Consider the following 20,455-nt stretch of genomic DNA (forward strand, 5'->3'; position numbering starts at 1 on the left):
CTGGGTTTCATGTCTTCAGATCTTTAATATTAAGAAGTAGGTGATCCTAAGATAAATAAATGTTTCAACATATCTGTGTTCTGCATTTGAGAGTCTAGTAGTTGTGGGAACAGAATCGGGCAAAATTTATCAAATGAGAGTCTCAGGTCTATCACTTTGTAACCTTATGACTGGAAGAATAACAGACTATGGCTATTCTGGAACTGTAAAGGCAGAGGTATAGTGTTTTTATGAGTATTAATAAAAGTTAATTATGTAAATTGCTTTTAAGAGTGTCTGGTACCAATAAGAACTATGTAAGTGAGAGCTTTTATGATTATTCTGTATTAGATGTATGTGTTCATATATTATTGACTGAAGAAATGTAAAATTAAAAAAAACCCCAAAACTTTATAACACATTACTCTGACATTTGGAGTTTTTTTCAGGAGAGCAAGAAAATTGCCTTTTAATTTGTTCTTAATTCTTTCCGTCTCTTCAGTCTTGATGCCTACACTTTCTCCCTAGAGTCGCTCTTTCTGACAAGACTCCGGCCTTAAGTTGATATAAATTAAACGGTAACTTAGCTCGAGTATTTGTGTGTGTGTGTGTTCATACCTCATGACAATCTGAACATTATAGATAGAAAACTACAGTTAAATATGAGTGGCTTCCAAATTTCCATGAGTGTACCTTATATTTATGGTTGTAAATCTTGATCTAATACATGAAGATTTCCAGGATCACAAAAAAATATCTGGAGCCATCGTCTACATTTATTACTTTTTTCCAGCCTGCTGCCCTTAAATTCTCTCTTGCAGGGATTTTTATGCTCTCTTCACAGGTATGGTTCCCTACACAAGAGAGTCAACTTACTTTCCAACAGAAAGCAAAACTTTTAATCTATATAAGCTGAAAACAAAATTTGAAGCACATTACCTATGCAACTCTAATGAATGTTACTGACACATCTCTTCTTACACTTGAATAACATCCCAAGTGAAATCTCCAAATATGCTTTTATTTTATTTTTCATCTACAGGAAACGATGTGCTTAGATTTGGATTGAAGTACATTTATGGTTCAGATCACTCTATGTTTCTTTTTTCATTTCTCTTTTTCTCTACAGTTTATCGCTTTTGCTTCTTTATTCTTCATCCTGGTTTCAATCACAACCTTTTGCCTGGAGACGCACGAAGCTTTCAATATCGTTAAAAACAAGACAGAACCAGTCATCAATGGCACAAGTGTTGTCCTACAGTATGAAATCGAAACGGATCCTGCCTTGACGTATGTAGAAGGAGTGTGCGTGGTGTGGTTTACTTTTGAATTTCTAGTCCGTATCATTTTTTCCCCCAATAAACTTGAATTCATCAAAAATCTCTTGAATATCATTGACTTTGTGGCCATCCTGCCCTTCTACTTAGAGGTGGGACTCAGTGGGCTCTCCTCCAAAGCTGCTAAGGACGTACTTGGCTTCCTCAGGGTGGTCAGGTTTGTGAGGATCCTGAGAATCTTTAAGCTCACCCGCCATTTTGTAGGTCTGAGGGTGCTTGGACATACTCTTCGAGCTAGTACTAATGAATTTTTGCTGCTGATAATCTTCCTGGCTCTAGGAGTTTTGATATTTGCTACTATGATCTACTACGCCGAGAGAGTAGGCGCTCAGCCCAACGACCCTTCAGCTAGCGAGCACACGCAGTTCAAAAACATTCCTATTGGGTTCTGGTGGGCTGTGGTGACCATGACCACCTTAGGCTATGGGGACATGTACCCCCAAACGTGGTCCGGGATGCTGGTGGGAGCCCTGTGTGCTCTGGCGGGGGTACTGACCATAGCCATGCCGGTGCCTGTCATCGTCAACAACTTTGGAATGTACTACTCCTTGGCAATGGCGAAGCAGAAGCTTCCACGGAAACGGAAGAAGCACATCCCTCCTGCCCCTCAGGCAAGCTCACCTACGTTTTGCAAGACAGAATTAAACATGGCCTGCAACAGCACACAGGGCGACACGTGTCTGGGCAAAGACAGTCGGCTCCTGGAACATAACCCATCAGGTAAGGCACGATTTCAAACGCATGCCTTTCAAATACTTTATAGACCAGTATGTCCCTTAGGTAGAAGGCAACCAGTCTCATTTTCTGCAAATGTTCATGAGTTTTCAGTTCCACCCCTTCACAAGACGTGTGTTTGTGTCAGGCCTGTAGACGGCTAGATTGTAGCTTTTCTAAGTGAATTCCAAGTAGAAGTCTGCATAGCTGGTCTATAGAGTTTTCCTGCTTTGGTGGGAATGCCCTTTGCTGATGGTGCCAATATTTTCTTTTGCCTGTTTGTTGCTTTTGTGCCGATGTTTCTTTGTTTCCCTGCACGATGTGATGGTATGATATTGGACATTTTCCATCCTTCATCTTCAAAACGTCGATCTCCATATCATTTGGCTTGGTGTGTCTGTCTCAGTTTTATCTCTGCCACCTGGGGCCATGCATTTTGACCTAATTCACAGGAAGCGGTTATTTAAGAAGAATGGATGTTTACATTTCAAAGGTCTAAACACCAAAGAGGTGATATGGAAGATACCCCTTTTGAAAGTAAAGGTCTTTGTCAGTAATATTATGGAGAATGGATTAAGTTTTCATGGTTCTTAAATCAGTTAGGGACTTCAGTATAATCATTTTGGATTGGGTAAGGCGCTACGTAATAACCAGCCCAGCATTGTTCTGGGAATCGATGACCGGCTTTGGCTAATCAATGGCTAAGTTGAGTTTCTCTGTGGATTTCCTTTTTCACGCACTCTGCCCTGGGCTCTATTCCCTCCCAGAACTGAATTTTGGATGATGTACTTCTTGAAATTAGCTGAATCCTTGCTCCTCTCTATTGCCGTAGTTAACCTAGAGTTGATTGTAAATTGACGTTCAGTTTGCCAAAGCTGATAGTCAACGGTGTCATCTCTAGTCTATTACGTCTGGTACAGATGAAATATTTTGTAGATCACACAATTTAATTAGCTTTTTTTGTCCCCCAGGAAAAGTTAAGATCTATGCATTCCCTGTAACTTAGATAGGTTTAATCTTTTCTTGTAGAAAAATGACTTACGACAATCCCATGTGAATAATTTTGCATAAATTTAGAAATAACACCGATTAAGCAAAGCAAACAAGCCAGCAAACAAACAAGGCAAATGACATTTTCATAGGTTCCCTCCGTAGCTTCTAGAGGTTATTATGGGATAAATGGAAAAGAAAGTGGCTGGAACTGAATTGCTTTTTTAAAGATTTTGTTCACAGGCCTGCTGTTTATTTAGTAGATTGTTTTGCAAATTCTGTCAGTATGCATCTGAGAACTATTATGCTGGGAATGTCGTTACGGAAGATGGAGTTTAGGTGATGCTGCTGCTCTCATGAGACCGCTCTCAGAGGACCTGTGCAGAGCCCTTATGAAGGGCATAGAAAAGGAGGACACGCTCTCAGCCTGGGTAAACACTGTTACAAGCTAGTATCCAGGCTGATAGGATGTGAAAGTCTTTGGCAAGCATGTAGAAGTAAATAGCTGTTTGAAGGACATCTGGAGAAGTTGATCTTGTTCCATTGTTATGCTCAAAGATACTGTGTCACTTCAAAACAGGGAAACTGGACACAAAATTTGTGAGCTTTGGTGTTACTTTGATTACGATTTGGGGGGGGGAATTACTTTCAGGAAATAGTAAAAGCATATGTCTTAAAGAGGTGCAAAGACAAATATTTACTTAGAAGCTTTTCCTTCAGTGGGCTCCACTTTCAAAGATGCTTATTCACAGTAGCTAGATAGCATGTCAAAAACCGAAGGGTAAGAATTCATGTGCTGCTTCATTATCACACTTAATTTGGATTCATATTAATTTCGTAGAAGTCAGCGTCCTCTTAGATAAAATCTAAAATGAAATTAAAATTTCCCAAACAACATTTCTCTCCTTTTCAATACATTTCCATTTTGCTCCATGTAAATCTTTGTAACGAGTGATGAAAATTCTTTTCCTTACCACGATGTGATTATTGTTTTTTTGTATATCGAGTGACTGCACTATGGACATTCGGCATAAACTCTTTGTCCTGTCTCATTTCCTCATCCATCACTGTCTGTCAATGGGCCTGGTGCTGTGACCAGTGTTATCAGGTGACGACAGTACAGGAAGTGAGCCGCCATTATCACCCCCAGAAAGGCTCCCCATCAGACGCTCTAGTACCAGAGACAAAAACAGAAGAGGGGAAACATGTTTCCTACTGACGACAGGTGATTACACGTGTGCTTCTGATGGAGGGATCAGGAAAGGTAGGCGTGCATTTAATCAGATCCTAACAGATGACTTAACAGTTAAGTGCTGCAAATCTATGCAGTGATGTAAAGTGCTCTTCCGTCATTTTCTACAAACAACTGCACGTAGTGCTGGCTCCTCCTCATCGCATCTTCCCTCATGAACATGTAAAATACGTATCATAACAGCCTACTTGACTGTCACATCTGGAAGGCCTTTCACCCTTCTTTCTTATTTTATTTTTCATGTGTCTATAGACAGAATTAGAAAGAAGTATTTAGAAGCTGCCACTAATCTATTTTAATATGTATGTACTCAGCCATCTGTGGAAATTATCTTTTTTCCTACAATGCATTAAACTCATTAATTGGCTCTCTGCATATAATTGATAAGTAATTGATAATTATAAAACAATAGTAAGGCTTCTCCCCCGCCCCCAAAGTAAAGCATTAAACATACTGTCAGTCTCTTATCCGGTATTTGGGCAATTTTTCCTAGTGGTTTGTCTGACTGTCAGAAGGTTGCAGGGGTACAAGATCCTCAGCCAGGCAGAGCAGTATATCCCGTCATGGCTACTTATGTATTTGCAAAATGTACTTAGAGAATTTCTCTTCAGAGCAATAATAATTTTAAGTCTATTACTATTTTTTAACTGACACTGAACGGTCTCTGGCACATAGAAGACACTCAATACATATTTGCTGAGTGAATAAACTGTACTGGGCAGTCATCCTGGATAAGGATTATAGCCGGATACCGACTCCACTCCATCCCAGGGTTTCGTTTTCCTGGGTTGTGCCACCGTCTGTGACTGTTCCTTAGGTGCTATTATTTTGGCTTTGTTTTCGTTTTCATAAACCATACCGATCTGACAATTGGACCCTTTCTCTCCTCCTTAAGAAATAGTTTTGTGACCCTTGTGACCCGCCCTTGTCAGAGTGCTGGTATTTTCTTAGATTACCTCGGTAATTCCAGTTGCTTTAGTGCTATGGTTATTTTTCTCTCTTTTTTGACAGAATAGGGAAAGAACTAGGTATAATAATTTCCTATGCAGTTGTCTGCATTTGAATGAAAAGCCTCTCCAAAACTCTCATATTAGTGTGTTTTTAAAATATTGTGCTTATTTGCTATTCATTGCAGTTTCTCCCTATTGAATAGTTTACCATCTTAAGCCTCAAATATTTATTTTGTGTTGCCTACTTTCTTTGAAATAGCTCATTATTGCCCATGTTGTGCTTCTATTTCATTTCTTCTGAGCACTTTATATTGTTCTATCTGTTTCCATTCCTGTGGGTCTCAAAAGAGAAGACAAAGGCCTCTTCTCTTGTTTCTTTAATATATAATATTTTAAATACTTCTTCATTCCAAGTCCTTGCGTGCTCTGCATCTGTCTCTTGTACCGAAATGTATTCCAATTATCTGAATAGGTTTATTTGGTTGTTTTCTATTTTACATTTAAATACTCTGTGTCAACAATTTTTAATTTTATAAAGATAACTAATATCCTCGCATAGTACTTCAGCAAAATATATGTACATATTTTAAATAATAATATCTAACAATATTTTATATAGAACATATTTTAAGTGCATTGTAATCTTAACTCACTATATATGTATATACATATACATCCATATGTGTATATATGTATTTTTATGTAATATGTGGTTAAATTTATATATATTTTGCGCATCATTCAAAAAAGTATCACATGCAATATTTATACTAAGTTTACATGTTTAAGAATCTAGCTAGAATTCTTCCATGTTAAACAGTGTTTTGAACTTTAAACTGTTGAAGGGGGTCACATATGAAAAAAGACTGCAGATTATAAAGCACTATGTAAATAGAGAGTTTTTCTGTAAAATGGCAAAGTTTCGTGAGCAAAGCAATTAATAAGATATTTAGTTTACATGACAAAATTATGCAATCCTTTTTCAAAAATACAAATTCCCTCTATCGTCAGAGCATCTTCAAAAACTCATCTGTGAACTTTTTATTCTTGTCATTTTTCACCATAATCCATTTTTCTTTTTCATTGTGGCTTAACTTTCACAAATTTGTGTTTTTTCCCTAAGTCTGGTAACTTTTCTGGCTAATTTCACTTAGTCTTCTCAGTGTCTAATCTTGTCATGTCTATCAGAAATTCATTCATTTCTTCTCCTATTTCCTTGATGTAGATTACAGATGTCTCTTATTACTCCTAGTCAGATATTTATTTCCTACATGATTTCTTCATTACCTTTCACACTGGTCTCTATATGATCTGATTTTAGAGTTATGAAAATTCTCCTCTACATAGATGAAAAAAAGACTGGATTTATATTGGATTCTTTTTGTATCAACAAATATAAATATAGTTGGGCATACATTAAGAAAACATATGGATTCCCTAAAAAGAGTGAATTCCTGGAGGTGAGAACCTGTGTTTTTATTTATACAGTAGTTTTAGGAAATCATATTACATAAACACAAACATACCCACTGACAGTACATACATAGGTAGTTTCAATATTGTCCCAAGCAAATGTGTGCTCTTAAAAACTGTGTAAAATGTACACCATGTGTTTAGATGTTAGTTCAAATTAGGTTCAGTTTTGTTACCATGAATTATATTTTCAGTGTGTCATTCCATTTAGTGAAAGTTTAATTAGGCAAAATTTTGTCAAATTTTCTAGTCATAAAAGAACCTGCAGAATAAAGAAAGAACATATTTATATAGCTAACTTATAATTTTACTAATTAAATACTTGTTACTGAATTATAAGGAAAGCCTTCTCAATGGTTATTAAAATAAAAGGACCTATAAACAGAATGAATAATATATTAATAACTATAATTCAGAAAAGCAAACATTTAGAATGGCAACCAAGATTTACATGCAAGTAGCATGATTAATATAAATTGACAAACAGATTTTTACCTTTTGGAGGTCCTGTGGGGAATGTGGCAATTGTAGGGAACAAGTAAATTTTTATAAGGATGATTTGTAGGTATTAGCAACCTCTTTGGTTCGTGCATATTCACTAGTTTGCTTTTAATCAAAGCCAGTCAGTGTTTATAGTCTAGTTTACATTTTTAGGTTACACAGTCAGCTTGGATAAATGATTCTTTCTACAATTTCCAAAGTTACATTTCCAGCTGCATTACAGAAGAGCAGTGGTAGCCAGCCCTCCAGGCACATGAAAGTCTCTATGTAAGGATAAACGACCTGCAATTCTTTTTTAATTATTTAAGACATTCTCCCATTAACTATTCCATCATCCATCAGAGTAGAATGAAATACATACCACCTCCCATTCTTTATTGCTCAAAATACTAACAAAACATCAGCAGATAATTCTTCCATTTGCAGAAATTTTGTCCTAGAGAACTTTACTATAGTTTACAGATGGCATAAATTTCCACCTACCAAATCTCAAAGAAGACATCTAGTCTGCTGAAAGTGTGTGTGTGTATATAGAGAGGGGGTCCTGTTACCCTACAGTAGGACTATTATTGCAATCTGTATCCTTATCTGTCTCAAATGCTCACAAATCAAATCATCACTAAGTCACTTAAACCACTTCTCCCCTTCCAGTGAGGGGAGAAGAGAGAGCATTGGCTTCTTCCCCAGGAGTTCCATAAAAATAGAGAAGTAAAGAAGTAGCTGGGAGGGACAAGAGGAAACACAAAAGACCCATTTTCTTTTTTATGTACAGTCATCAAGCACGCTGAGGGCTCTCAGAGCCCAAGGAGTGTGCAGTAGTCTAAGGAGACAAAAATTGTATCTACTTGCTCGATTTTGGCTGCCCTACAGAGACTTTCATCTTGCTGATCTGCAACACTGTTTCAGTGGGGCTATCAAAACATTTATGTGCTAAGCTGTATAATATGACTGCTTTTCCAGTCACTAGTTGCCCTGCTTATGAGACAATTTTATGTCTAACTTTACAATATGTGCTCCCTACCTCATTTAACTGCCTCTAATCTTTTCTAATAAAAAATACCACAATATATGAATCCTTCCAAAGGTGACCTCGATGGGGTGTTGCTTGAGTAGCTAAAGCAATGGGTTCAGTCTTGTGGGAAAGACCTTTCATTCTGTAAGTCCCTGACTATCATGAACAAAAGGTTAGAATGCAAGATAATAGAAAGGAAAGGTGAATTAAGATCAATTTGTTCTCAGTTCTTGGCAGGGGAGAGTCAGCTGAAAATATATAATCAAAATCAGACTTTAATTTACTGAAATTATGACTCAATTTATACTCATTGATTTTCTTTTTTTCTTTTTTTTTTTAATCCAAGGGATTAGAAATGGGCATTCATTCTGCATCATCTAGATAATGGCATCAAATGTCATTATTTAGGAATCATCCTTTTAATCCCATAAAGCTGGAAGATTACATATGCTGGAAAAAGGGTTGTCCACTTAAGACTGCTTTATTAGCTTAGCAAATAATAAAAAAATGAAAAGTGAAGAAGTAGCTTTTTTTTTTTTAGGAACATATTCTGAAATTTAAAAATATTAGCCAAATTTATATCTTACTTAAATTGCTTTGCCTAATTCTTAAAAGATTCCTAATATTGTATATGCTGAAATTACATTAATACAAACTATGATCTGGGAAAGAATAGATTTTGAAGTATTGCAGCAGTAATTTGTGTTAGCTGGTTAAATCTTTCGGGAATGACAGCTACAGTGAGCTTCATTTTTTTTTTTTTTTTTTTTTTGAGTTGTAAATTGTCTCCATATGGAACTCTTTGTAAACAAATTCTCCTTTGAGTTCAAAAATAGCACTTTTGATTACCCTGCATGATATTGTTTGTCTGTGTCTATTTTCTGGTTGAATTCAACTGATGTCTGTGCATTTTTTCATAAAAGGATACGAAAAATCTCGAAGCTTAAACAACATAGCGGGCTTGGCAGGCAATGCTCTGAGGCTCTCTCCAGTAACATCACCCTACAACTCTCCTTGTCCTCTGAGGCGCTCTCGATCTCCCATCCCATCTATCTTGTAAACCCAACTGCATCAGTCGGCTAAATTGTCTTAATTCAAGCACTGTTTGCCCCATAATGGAAATAATTAAACGTAGAGTTACGCCAGGTTCCATTCATACAGTATAAATCCTGCATGATAATACTATCTGAAGTCCGAAATGCCATCCGGATAGCTCACGAATCTTATCCTGGCTTTAATGATTATCTAAAATAGCGCTACACTTCTCCAGAATTAATTGCCCTGTTCTCCTTTTGCAATAAAATGATAGCGTCAGATATTGGCCAGCACCCTAGTAAATAAACTTATCTTCAGGGAGATAACTTTAAACCAGTGTGCTTCCAAATGCCAACCACTTCATGGGAACTTCATTTCTTGTGACTCTTTAAACCATTCGGAAGATGTCTGGGATTCTATTCTGATTGCACACAACATGACTCTGGTCAGCTCATTTGCATGGACCATCTTGTCTCCATCACCTGAAAGCAGTGTCGCAGAGCTCGGGACCGTGGATGGCCCGGGATGGGTGTCCTTGCATCGAACCATCCTGCTGATGTGAAAGCACTGATCGACTGTTCTGCATGTTGGATTGTGGGGCAGGGAGGGCGAGTTTCTCCTTGACAATTTTTTTTTCCTTATTCTTTGAAAGAAATATTTGTTTTAAATAGCTTAACTTCTTGATTGATATACTTTTTTTTTTTTTTCCAAAATGCTGTATTGGAGTTCTGAATGTCTCTGGTTGTTTGCACACAGATAACTGCAAAGAGGTTGTCATTACTGGTTACACGCAAGCCGAGGCCAGATCTCTTACTTAATGGCTTGGGGAAGGCACAAAACATGAGAGAAAGGTAACTGCCAGCCAGGCTTGCATTGTTTAGCTAGGAATTGCTGCTTGTAGGGACTAGACTCTTTTTTTTTTTTTTTTTTTTTTTTTTTTTAATACCAGGATTTGTCATCATTTTCAGAGGCAGAGTGCCAAATAGCACTCTAAAACTCTTGTCTTTTTTTTAACCCCCTTCCTTTATTTTTATTTACTATTATTTTTGCAAACAACAAAGAGAGTTGTTGTTCACAGGAAGCTTTCTTGACCAGCCTTAAATTTCTGACTCACAAAATTGATTGGATTTTCAGGCAGTGTTTAATTAGGTGCTTTGTCCTGTATGTTGTTCTGTCCGTCTGTCCTAGCTCCCTGTCTTAAGTGTATATGCCATCTGTCTCCATGAAGCACAGAAATGCCTTGATAAGGTGTTCATGATTTTAAGACTGGGTCTTCTCCCCTGCCCCTTGCCTTCTTTGCTACTGGGAACAGCGTCTCTGCTTTGTGTGTACACTAACGATGCCCCGTAGACTACCTGAGTTAATCAGTACTGTGAATCGTTTTGATGAGCAGGATTTGAGCAGCAGCTTCACCATTGCCTTTGGTTGCCTGCTGCAGTGCCAGTTTCTACTACCTAGCAACCAGAATCCATTACCACACTCCAGTGAAACCCCTAGGGTGTCTTACTCAGTCCAAGTGGAAGATATTCTGTTTACACATACCTACAAATGCAACAGCAGTAGTGTGTCTGTTGTATCGGGCATGAGAGGGAAGAAAAATGCCACGCCATAAACTGAGAGATAATCAATATTCCTAAGGCATTTAGGATCCTTGAGACTGCTAATTCCTAATTCTCATGGTTATTTTTTTTGTTAGGAAGACAATTGTCACTTCTATGATTGGCCACATAACATGTACTGTTTTATATCCCCGAGTCCTACAGCATGACCTGCATGTCAGAGATCTTGTACAGCAATGTATTTACCCAGACGTAAACATCTGATATTTAGAGATTCAGTGATCTTTTGATAACACCACACATAGAAAGTTATAATTACACACAGCTTTCTGGTAAAGGAATTAATATACTGTCTGGTACTGCTGTTATTGACTGCAGTGTTGTACAGAATTTATCATGGATTTTTGACTGCTGAAAAAGGGACAGTGGAATTTAGCCATACCAAGGACTGTGCTGGAAACAGACTTCTGCTGCTGAACGTGCCCTGAGGTAACCAGGTTGCACTTGGAAGAGATCTCCGCATCTTCGTGAGGCACTTAAAGCTAATTATCAAAGAACTGTGGCTGGAACTCATTTGGTGCTCGCCATATGAGTGGTCTGCTCATGGACTGGCCAGTGTCCATGAAACAATTGTAAATACCAACGTGTGTGCATGGGTCAACAGCTTTGGCCATCTCACACCAAAGCAAGCCAAATTCATGATCCACATCTCTGGAGCTTCAAGTAAGGCACACACCTGTGTGAATTACCCCTCATGGACCCGCAGTAGATTGTGCTGTGAATCATACAAAGCAGTGATAATTGGTGTCATATAGATCTGTCTTAATTTCCCTTATCTCTCCTTCGTTGGTTGGATCCATGAACACTGACCTGTACCGTTTTTTAAATAAACTGCTTATACTATGCGCTTGTCATATTATGTTGTGAAATTTTCAGTGCCTACTTATTAAAGCTGACCTATTTTTAGTCCCACATTTGTTTAGTTCTGAACAATTGTCATGACTTAAAAAAACTCACTAATATTATTCATAGTTTAAGTCTTTTTGTCATTGTTACCTCAATTATAAATATTACAAAAAATAAAATTCTGGCAGTGAGAGTATTTTTTTATTAAATGATCAAGGAATAATGTCCGTATATAGTAGAATATTAATCAAATTATATCCTAAAATGTATATTTTGCATAAAAGAGATATTCTTCAATTACTTTTTTGTGAGTTTTGTGGCAAATGAAGCTTGTACTTGTCTTTAAAACTGTTGCAGTTAAAACTGTGTAAAAATTCCTCATCTTGCTTAATCAATATTTCCAGAATCTATTAATTCCCCTGGGATTCTGAATATAATAATATAACCCAGTTATGAACCCCTGTACCGTGGACCTTTTGTGAACATCTTGAGGTGCATGCACAACCTTGGTGATAACCAATGGAAATGTAACTAACTGAAATAAAGAATAAAAGGCCAATAAGCTGGGGATAAACTCAAATCTGCTCTGATTAAATTATTCATATTCTTTCCTTGACTCTTCTCTTTATTTTGGAGTTTTCAACAGGCTTTACTATTTTTATGCATTAGGATACCAAACCAGACACTCATACATAATAAAGAATTTGAGATGAAATGATGTGTAAACATACATAGCTCACATTTTCATTCAAGTCGTAGGTCTGTATTCCTCTTCTAAGTGCTTTGCCTGCCTGAATTTCTCTTCTAATTTCTGAGATGGCAAAATTATTAATTATTATGGGATTCAATTTTTTTATGGCATTTTATGAGTAATACTGAACTTACACTTTCCAACTTCATCACCACAGCAGTTCTGGAGGTAATTTTTCTTGTTTTTTCATTGTATTGGTGATGAAGTTAAAGATCACAGAAGCAAAACTGTCCACTTATATTTTTGTCATGGATAATCTCCCCTGCTGTAGTTTCTTATGGTTTAAATATTTACTGACCCTCTTGCTGTAAATGGTTTATCTTCTCAAAATGGCTTCTGTTCCACTTTTGGGTAATAGACCTCTGTTTCAGCAGCATACCACATGTATAGCTGGCACCCCACTTACATTGCGGGGTTGTGTGCAAATTTACCCTGTAAATTCTATGAAACCAACAGGATTAGAGGAAAGATAATATGAAAAGGGAAATAAAGCTGGCGAATCCAACACTTTCCCATTACGCATCAACAGAATCTTTTTCTAGGTCTGAAAGTGCTCAGTGTTGATTATTAAGAGACTGTTAAGAAACAGATTCAGAAAGGGAAATCTGTCTAAATATAATTACTGATAAAATGTTTTTAACAGTGGTGTCAGGATATACTGTAAAAAGGAAAAACGTGTAGGAAGGGGGAAGAATGAATTTTAATAGACGATAACTGCCATCAAATTTTGATTAAAAAATTAAGATTAAATAGTAATGAATGAAAAGTGAAGACATTCATTTTATCTTTGAAAGAAATCACAAGACAGACTAATGGAATAGCGATAGTGAACTTAACTAGGAAAGAGACAATGAATATATTAAAAGGCTATAATACAAAGCAGGGACTTTGAAGGATTTATAATGTGTTTGAAGACATTTAGAGCTAAATGAATCTGTTAAAAAATTGAAATCCCTAGTTTATGATGATTAAACTTTCCTTTAAAAATTCAGGAAAAAAATTTTCCTTAAGAAATTTTCCTTACTGAAAAAAAAATTGTCTTCCTTCCTTTGTTTCTCCTGTCAAAATTTAATTGTTTAAATACTTGAACATTATTAAACTATAGATTTACACAAACTTTCTGTAATATGGATGCAGTATTATTAATATATTGTTCTTAAACCTTATAATTTCCTGTTCTCCCCTAAAATAACTGGTTTTGAGGATATGATATTTTTCATTATTGTCTAAAAATTAAATAATTTAACTAAATTAGTATCATTTATTTATCATACCATCATGTCAAAGTAACAGACCACTGAATGTGCATTTTGAATATTACAATATTCAAAGACTATGAATTAATTCTCCATTGAGAATCCCAGGTAACCTAACACAATTTTTTTTAAATGAACTATATTTTAAAGCAGTTTGAGATTCATAGCAAAATTAAACAAAAAGTACAGAGTTCCCATTACCCCCTGCCAGATACATGTACAACATCCCTCACTATCTGCTTCCAGCACCAGCGTTACATTTGTTACAATCGATAAACTTGTGTTGCTACCTCATTATCCAAAATCCAGAGTTTATGTTAGAGTTTATTCTTGGTGTTGTACATCTGTGGAACTTGATAAGTTGTATAATGACATGCATCAATTATCGTAGTATCATACAGCATAGTTCCACTGCCCTAAAAATCCTCTATGCTCTGCCTATTTATCTCTCCCTTCGTCTTGGCAACCAGTGATCTTTTTACTATCTCCGTGGTTTTGTCTTTTGCAGAATATCATCATACAGTTAGAATCATACAATATGTAATCTTCTCAGATTGGCTTCTTTTGGTTAGTGATGTGCATTTAAGGTTTCTCCATGCCCTTCCATGGCCTGATAGCTCATTTATTTTTAGTGCTGAGTAATATTTCATGGACCAGAGTTCTCCCACTTACCTCCTAAAGGACATCTGGTTTGCATCCAAGTTTTGGCAATTATGAATAAAGCTGTTACAGATATTTGCATGAGAGTTTTTGTGTGGGCATATGTTTTCAGGTCATTTGGGTAAAGACCAAGGAGCACAATTGCTAGATTTTATGCTGCTTTATACTCGTTTTTTTTTTTTTTTTAATTTGGTCCCCTTCCATAGTTATCAAACTCCTGTTCTTCTAATTCATCTTCTCATTGTTGATTATGTGAACCACACAGGATATTTATAAACCTGTCACTTCACGCCAAGCTGTAAATATAATAAACCTGTCACTTCACGCCAAGCTGTAAATATATTGGTTGATTATTTATCAACAAATTCTCTTCAAAAATAAAGTTGTTTATTTTTTACAAAGATAGTGCAAGCTCTTATAGAAATCAGTAAAATTTTTAAAAATTAACTATAATTTCATAATTCTCCACTCCATAGAGGAGATGTTTTTGTTTTGTCAGTTTGCTGCTTTTTGCCCTTTTGTGATTCTCATTTTACAATATTAATGTCTGTGTGTGTGGGTGTGTTTAATCTATCATACAAGTCATGCTTCAGTTTGGGGTACTACCTTTCTAGCCTCTGTTCATTCTTGCTCATGCACTGTGTTCTAACTATGTGTGTGTTGGAGGAAGCATCCCAGGGAAGCACAGGTGAATATCCTTCCTGCCTTTGAAAATTCCATCTAGTGTGTTGATCTGTAATCCTGGCTCCACATCAGAAAAATTGTCAGTGCCCTTTAAAAAGAAAAAGGGCCAGTGCTCAATGCTAAACCTTTGGAAATCATATCTGGAGATGAACCCTAGACGTACATATTATTTTTTTAAAAAGACTTATCATGTATATTATTAACAAACGAAACAGAACAAAGAACAAACAATCCTCCACAGGTGTTTTTCTTGTCTAGAATGACCTACAGTCTTTCCTACATATTTTCCCCCCTTTGGAAAGATTTACTGCTCATACTGTTTTTTTTTCTAGTTCATTGAAGTATAATTGACATACAGCACTGAATATGTTCAAGGTATACAGCATAGTGGTTTGACTTACATATATCATGAAATGATTACTATAGTTTTAGTGAACATTCATCATTTCATGTAGATACCATATTGAAGAAATGGAAAGAAAAGAAATTTTCTTGTCATGAGAACTCTTAGGGTTTATTTACTTTGTTAACAACTTTTGTTTATAACATACAGCAGTGCTCATTATCTTTACCATGTTGTACATTATACCCTTAATACTCATTTATCTTATAACTGGAAGTTTGTACCTTTTGACTGCCTTCATTCAGTTCTCCACCCTGCCACCCCATTTGGTGGCCATAAATCTGATCTCCTTTTCTGTGGTAAGTTTATGTGTTTGTTTTTGAAGTGTAGTTTACCTACAACACTATGTAAGTTCCTGGTACACAAAACAGTCTAAACTTTTTTTTTTTCCATATAGGTACATTGTGTTAACCATTAAGATGTAAAAAGATGCATAATATCACATTAAATTAGTGTTTTGTACATATCCATTCCCCTAAGCCACTCATGAGTTCTAATTTTTTCTACTTTCTATTATAAATCAAAAAATAATGACCATTTTGTGCATATCCATTGTTATTTTATGTTTTGACAGGGAGAGTTTTGTTTTTTCCTGAAAAGTATTCCTAGAATGAAATTATTAGCTTAAAGACTACAAAAAATTTTATGCTTTAAAAACTGCTTTTCAGTAGTCATATAATGTTGTATTTCATCAGCAATAAGTGAAGTAAACATTATCAGCACAACTTTCTGAGCTGCATTATAATCTAAAAAAAATTCTTCTGCTTAGAGTCATTTTGTGCATATGGTTAAATATTCTATCAATGTCTTGTGTTTTGACAATGGTTATTTATTAGTGATCTTTAAGTTCAAAATATAATTAAGTTCAAATATAGAAATTAGCATGAATTAAACTATTAGAGATTTTAGAAATATCATGTCCCTACTTACTGCATAGGTTAGTCTTTGCTAGCAGGCCAGCCAAGTACCTTTATTAGAAAAGTCTTTCTTTTCATATTCATCAAGTGTATTTCCAAATATGAGATACCATTTAAAAAAAATTTGTGTGTGTATTATAAAACCACAGTTTAAATCTTCATTTTTCAGTGTATTTCTTATAATAAATGATATAAGGACATTCCTTGTAACTCAAAAGCAAGTAACTTCTTTTTGATGGAAAATCAAGTTTTTTTTAATCTTTATTATAAATTTAGTAAACATTTAGAATTTTTTCTATGAGCCAAGAAGAGTTATCATCACACCAAAATGATTAACATTACTTCAGCATTAGTGAAAATGTCACATTTATCTTAGGAGTAGTGAATAGTGACATGAAACAGCTAGTATATGAAAACGATTCTTAATGTAATTTGAATGTGCTAGTTCCTGAAGCCTTTGATTAAATCTTTCTTCAATCAATGGTCTCAGTGTTCCTACTTATTTCCTTTTGAGATCTGTTAGCAATGGTCTAAAATGTTATTTAAAACCAGTTTTTTCTTAATGGCCAAGAAAAGCTTTATTACTTAAAGCTATGCCTAATTTGCTGATCAAAAAATAAAACCAAACAAAGCCAAACATGTTATTTTATTGCCAAGGATTAAACATGAGCTCAGTACCTAAGGACAGGCTGTCTATTTCTTTTTGTCTTTTTTTTTTTTCTTTCCATGAGAGCTCACGTTTTCCCAGTAATTTGGTCTCTTCGGAAACAAAGGGCTCTGGTTTAAATGCTCTACAAGGATGTTCTCTCCTGTTGCATTAGCAGTTTCTTATCACACTGGATGCTGGCAGGAAACTTAAAAAAATTATAGAAATTCTGGATGGATGGAAGGTAGAAAGCTCCATAATCTAAGATAATAATGATTAAAAAACACACATACATAGAGCTGGGATATACAGAGACAAAGAAAAGCCAAGATAAAGGAGCAAAAGACTGATTATTGCCTGAAGCAAGGTCATTGCATGTGAAATGAACAAAAGGACAAGTCAAAGGTAAAGAAATAGTTATATAATTCTGCTTCATAAGCCATATTAGAATAAATTCTGCACAAAAGGACCAGACATTTTTTTACCTGGAGACCTTTAAAAGTTTGTACCACATCACAGGAAGGTTAGAGATGAGACCCCCAATTTTCACATTCCAAATTTTCTCTTAAATGCTGTTTTTATTTGCTTCTTTCTGTTTTTGACAAAGAAATATCCTTTCTTCACTTTTACATTAATGTTAATGTCTTCTGGTACTTTTCCACAAGCTTACTCCAGGCTTAGAAACTCAACCACTTTTGTTCAGTGGAGTCGAGTTCAGTCTCTCCCTTATAGCAATAATCTTAAAGTCTTCCTTGCCTTTTTAACTGGTTCAATGCAATTCTTCTTTAACAGTTTCTTTGTAAATGTTGTAAGTTGTGAATCACACAGACACAAAAAAACAACTTTGAGGATTTACAGGGATTGATTGATTAGGGGTTGAGAAGAATTCCAACCACTCTGTTTGTTACTTTAATTTTGAAATAGATCTTTAGGAGACTTTAATATCATAAATATAATTAGAAAATTATTAAAAATCAGTTGCTTGCTTTCCTTTTTTGAAACGGTTAAGTTTCCTCTTTCTGAAATGATTAAATTGAAAGGAAGCTGTAAGTAAACTGATAAGTTGCTGTCATTCGTCTGTTTTCATTTTACTGCCAAGAGTATGATAAAATGATTTAGTAAGATCTGCTCTTTTTCTGGACACCGTCCCTTAGAATCCCCCAGCAGGCATTCATCACTCTTTCTATTGCCTGGCACACTACCAGGCTCACTGAAGAATCTCCATATATTTGTATAATATAAATATCTGTAACATGTTTGTTAAATTGAACTGTAACTTAGACTGATTTTTCTGGAATTTGTATCTCACCATGGTCTCCCCTAGTTGATCATCTATCAACGTCAGAATGAAACACTAACTTTTAAGCTTGCCATTCAAAACATGTCATCATTTGATTCCTTCTTGCCTATCTAGAGTGTCAACTGTTCATTCTTTTATTTTTCCCTTGGTTCAGCCTCTCCAGGGCCTCACAGAATTTCTGGTATATGGTAGACACAGTGTTCACCATTGTCCCTGGACCTCTCGCTGCCCTGCCTCACCCATTGGACTAGACCTTCTTGGACAGTAATAACTGTCTGGATTAATCTTCAATTTACCATAGATTCTATAGTTGCTATGTTTTAAACCTCTTACATGTTTGTCTAATCTTTTTCACCAGCAATGCCAGAATTCATTCCCAGGACCAGAAATTCACTTTACAGATTTCCCCGGTGCCTCCTTTCCCTAATCAGCACAAGTAATTACGTCCTATTTTGATTTGTAGATAAACCTACTTAAACTGTGGTAAAGCAAATGGCATTTAGAGTCAAAGGAATCTGAGTTGGAATCTTGTTCTCATCTTTTACCAACTATATGATTTCTAACAAGTAATTTAAACTCTAAATTTTACACAAACTTATAAACTGTTGAGATTAATAATATCTACATCATAATTTTGTCATGAGTTTTGAATGTTGTACTTAGCAGAGTACTGTGTACAGATTCTGCTCAGTAAATGTGAACTACACTTATGATTATAATCATTGCTGTGTTATTGATTTTTTACAAAGAATTTTTATAATGTGGCAACTTGTAATTTTTTTCTGTAGTATTGATTTTTTTTTTGTGGTAGGCATTCCTGAACAAATGTTGGCAAGTTTCTAAACCCATTTCCAATTGCTTTTTAAGATAATGAAGTCTTCTTTCAAATTCATTGTAGCAGCAACAGGAACATACTTTCAATGGTTTTTTTTTTTAATTGTTTATAGACTAAATCTCCAGAAATTAAAGTATTTACAGTTTATAATATAAATAGAAATCAGCAGTTTCTTTGGTAATTTAAAGATTCAATATGATTGGAAAGTCTTAGCATATCTCCTGAAGAATTTGAAAATAAATACATAGTTTCTATTTTATTCTGCAAAGTAGGCTTAAGAGATTCCAAGATTACTCCCAGGGTCACACAAAGACCACCCAAAATTAGACATAATTTTTGATGTGGTATTGGTACTTCCCTAGTGTACTGAGGGTTCTTTAGAAAATTACCAAAGCCACAAAAGTGAATTTGTCTTTTTTTTTCTTTTTTTCACATTAGGAGGGAGTTCTGTTCTCAATTGTTTAAAGTAATGATTATAATCACACGGTTATTTGCTTAGTTATTTCTCACAATCCTATGAAAATGGAAAACATGCCCTCATTTAGCGTGAGAAGGAGGGAAGCAGGGCCACTCTTGTTAACAATAGCGGTAACACAGCTTTGGGGTTGTTCTTTTCTGAGATAAAAATTTGAACAAAGATAGGCTAACCCTTCCTTTAGGCATGTAACTTGGCATATTTTTCTTTGAATTAAGGAGAATAGAGTATAGTTGGGAGAAAACTTATTTAAAGCTTTTGAGACATGATTTACTGATTTAAAAATTACATTTTAGAAAATCTATGTGGCATTCTCTCTAAAATCTTCATATTAATCTGTAAAAGATTCAATTATTGAAGAATTGGCTAGGCACAAAGAGTGTATTTATATTTATTACTCATAGATTGCTTCCTAAGAAAATAAGTGGATGAACTCTTTATTTTTGGTTCTTAGGGAAAATGAATTTTTAATTTCTTTAGTTATATTTATATTTATATCTATCTAAAGTATGTAAGATTTCCACTGAACAACTAAGTGGATATGTATGCAGATGGATGTATGATCGTGGTTATTAGGTAAGAGTTAGATTAGTTAAGAGGTCTGGGATGAAGACCTACTTTTGGGAGTTGTTGGCATAGAGATGGCATTTGAAGCCATCATGGGTGAGATCACCAAGTGGGTATGTGTAGACAGGAAAGTGCAGAGTTCCAAGGACTGATTCCTGGGCACTTCCATATGAATAGGTAAGGAGGAATTGTCGGGACCAACAGATGGATTGAAAATGAGCAAACCGTGACATAGAAAGAAAACTAAAAGAAT

The 20,455-nt window shown here is 35.4% G+C and overlaps 1 protein-coding gene across 6 annotated transcripts in view; it reads left to right on the top strand.

Annotated features, from left to right (window-relative positions):
• Positions 1-12,317, top strand: part of KCNC2 (potassium voltage-gated channel subfamily C member 2) — a 176,033-nt gene extending 163,716 nt beyond the window's left edge. The window contains exons 3-6 of one of the 6 annotated variants that reach the window (XR_012510829.1): positions 1,109-2,036; positions 4,120-4,284; positions 9,132-10,094; positions 11,181-11,216. Coding sequence is in view for 5 of the 6 variants with exons in the window: in XM_074375381.1 (XP_074231482.1) it covers positions 1,109-2,036; positions 4,120-4,284; positions 9,132-9,268 (1,230 nt within the window). In the remaining variant the exon portion in view is untranslated. Of the gene's footprint in view, positions 1-1,108; positions 2,037-4,119; positions 4,285-9,131 lie in introns of all 6 variants that reach the window. The other 5 variants (XM_074375381.1, XM_074375385.1, XM_074375384.1 and 2 more) reach the window with 5 other exon arrangements.
• The last annotated feature ends 8,138 nt before the right edge of the window (positions 12,318-20,455 follow it).

Source organism: Camelus bactrianus, chromosome 12 (genome assembly GCF_048773025.1).
Source record: "Camelus bactrianus isolate YW-2024 breed Bactrian camel chromosome 12, ASM4877302v1, whole genome shotgun sequence".
NCBI lineage: Eukaryota > Metazoa > Chordata > Mammalia > Artiodactyla > Camelidae > Camelus > Camelus bactrianus.